General features: G+C 38.2%; 1 protein-coding gene across 1 annotated transcript in view; it reads right to left on the reverse strand.

Moving 5' to 3' along the window:
• POLH (DNA polymerase eta) overlaps window positions 1-2,176 on the reverse strand; it is a 48,367-nt gene that overhangs the window by 10,902 nt on the left and 35,289 nt on the right. Inside the window, exons 7-8 of the mRNA XM_007936202.1 lie at window positions 1,274-1,397; window positions 718-783 (exon numbers count right to left, since the gene is read on the reverse strand). Of these exons, the coding sequence (XP_007934393.1) occupies window positions 718-783; window positions 1,274-1,397 (190 nt within the window). The remainder of the gene's footprint in view (window positions 1-717; window positions 784-1,273; window positions 1,398-2,176) is intronic.

A 2,176-nucleotide genomic window follows, 5' to 3' on the forward strand; every position in this document is an offset into this window, starting at 1 on the left:
TATGAGCAGTTGATGGTCTGTTCCACAATCAGCTCCTGGCCTGGTTTTGGCTGAAGATATTGAGCTTTTCCACTGCCTCTTGCCACAGATGTAGTCAATCTGATTCCTGTGTGTTCCATCTGGTGAAGTCCATGTGTACAGCCTCCGTTAATACAACTTACATGAACCTTTATATATATGGAATATATATGGAAAGGATAAAGAAATTAAGTACTTCAGTTGTCAAATCAATGACTCAATACTTTGTCTTTAAAAACTACCATTATTCTTGTGTCATATGGACTATATTTAAGTCCAGTAATTTACAGTCCAATCCTAAATGCCCTGCTTAATGGCTGTCTACTACTCTGAGTCAAAAATTGATGAAGGAACACCCAATCACAATAAAAATTTAAAAACACAATTTTAAAAATAAAATTTAAGAAATTGATGAAGGATCACTATATATTCAAGTTTGCAGGAGGCGTTAGGTAAGAAGGTAGAGAGCCAAAATGGTAATGAGGGAGATGAAGCTAGAGTCGGCTTTTAGGTTGACTGGGTATAGACTTCAAAAAACGATGTTGAGTTTCATGGGTCTATATTGGAAAAAGGTAAGATTTTAAAAAATTTTCTAGGGTAAAATCTTTTTTTCTGTCTTTATTCCTACTCCATAAAGTAAAAAGCAACTGCTGTTTAAATCCAAAACCCAACCCCAAGAATAAAGAAAGAAAATCTTACATCATTCCGGTCCTTGGTCAGTCTCTCCTCTAGTTCATGGGCTAACTGCAAAAGCCACCACTGTACCTAAAAAGTAGTGTTAAGATTTTAATTTTTCGTTTAAAACTCTAGGTCTGTTATAGAACTAGTTGCTGGATTTGATCAGGTCTCCCCCAAATAAACATGTATACCAAAGATTCCCCTATAACCAACGGTCACCAGACAGTGGAACTCTTCTCAGTATTCTGACCTGCCTTAACTCAAGAGTTTCACTGTCTTTTACTGTTGGCGTACCATGAGGCATGTTCTGAGAAATAGAAGAGAGAAAAACCTGAGGCACAGTAAGTTTCTACCTACTAAAAAATTGAATTCTATTTTGAACTCTAGTCAGTTCCATTTTATTTCTTTATAGGTGGAAGTACAAGAAGCAATAAATCACAAGTTAAATAAGTCCATTTTCAATTATTACTTTCATACTTTACATTTCCAGCTAAAGGTTCCATCTAACCTATTAACCTTTCTACAGTTACTAAAACCTACCCACTAACCCTCATAAAGAAGACAGTTTTCTGCCTACCTGTTCCCGAGTCGCCAGAGCCGTTTTTCCTGGGAAGTTCTTACTACAACCAATAGTTTTAGGTAGTTGCCTGGGTTTAACTGGGTCATGTTCAATCCCTCGGCACATGGCATATAGCCAAGACCTAATAAAACCAACAAAACACATTAAGATGAAAGTAAATGGTTATTCTTATTAAAATACTTTATCTTATTCCTTTCATGAAAAAGGAAAAAGTCTGTCTGAAATTAGGTGTACTAATTTTAGGTGTACTATTAATTTTATTTAAAATTTTAGGTGAACTATTCTGACACTGAATCCCTGCCCACCCCCCACTCACCCCCATTGAATTTCAGCAATATACTGATTGGCTTCCTTTAGTCAAGTCACTATTTTTTTTTTTGCCATGAAAAAGTGACAAGCAAGACAGATCATATACCCAAGTTGTGTGTGTGTGTGTTCTCTAGACTTAAACACAAAGACAAGGAACTCTGATGGCACATTGGTTAAAGCACTCAGCTGCTAACTAAAAGGTTGGTGGTTCCATAGGAGAGAGATGTGGGCAGTCTGCTTCCGTAAAGATTTACAACCTTGGAAACCCTATGGAGCAGTTCTGTTCTGTCTTATAGAGTTGTTACGAGTCAGAATGGATTAGAAGGCAACAGGTTTGTTTGTTTTGGTAAATACAAAGATGTTAAGGGAACATCTTGTTGTTGTTGTTGTTAAGTGCCATCGAGTCGTTTCCAACTCATAGCGACCCCATGCACAGCAGAAGGAAACACTGCCCGATCCTGCGCCAGCCCCACAATCCTTGCTATACTTGAGCACATCATCGCAGCCACCGTGTCAATCCATCTCGTTGAAGGCCTCCCCCTCTTTCGTCAGCCTCCACCCTACCAAGCATGACATCCTTCTCCAGGGAAT

The sequence above is a fragment of the Orycteropus afer genome, unplaced genomic scaffold, assembly GCF_000298275.1.
Source record: "Orycteropus afer afer isolate SDZICR_OR568_19922 unplaced genomic scaffold, OryAfe1.0 scaffold00034, whole genome shotgun sequence".
NCBI classification, from domain to species: domain Eukaryota; kingdom Metazoa; phylum Chordata; class Mammalia; order Tubulidentata; family Orycteropodidae; genus Orycteropus; species Orycteropus afer.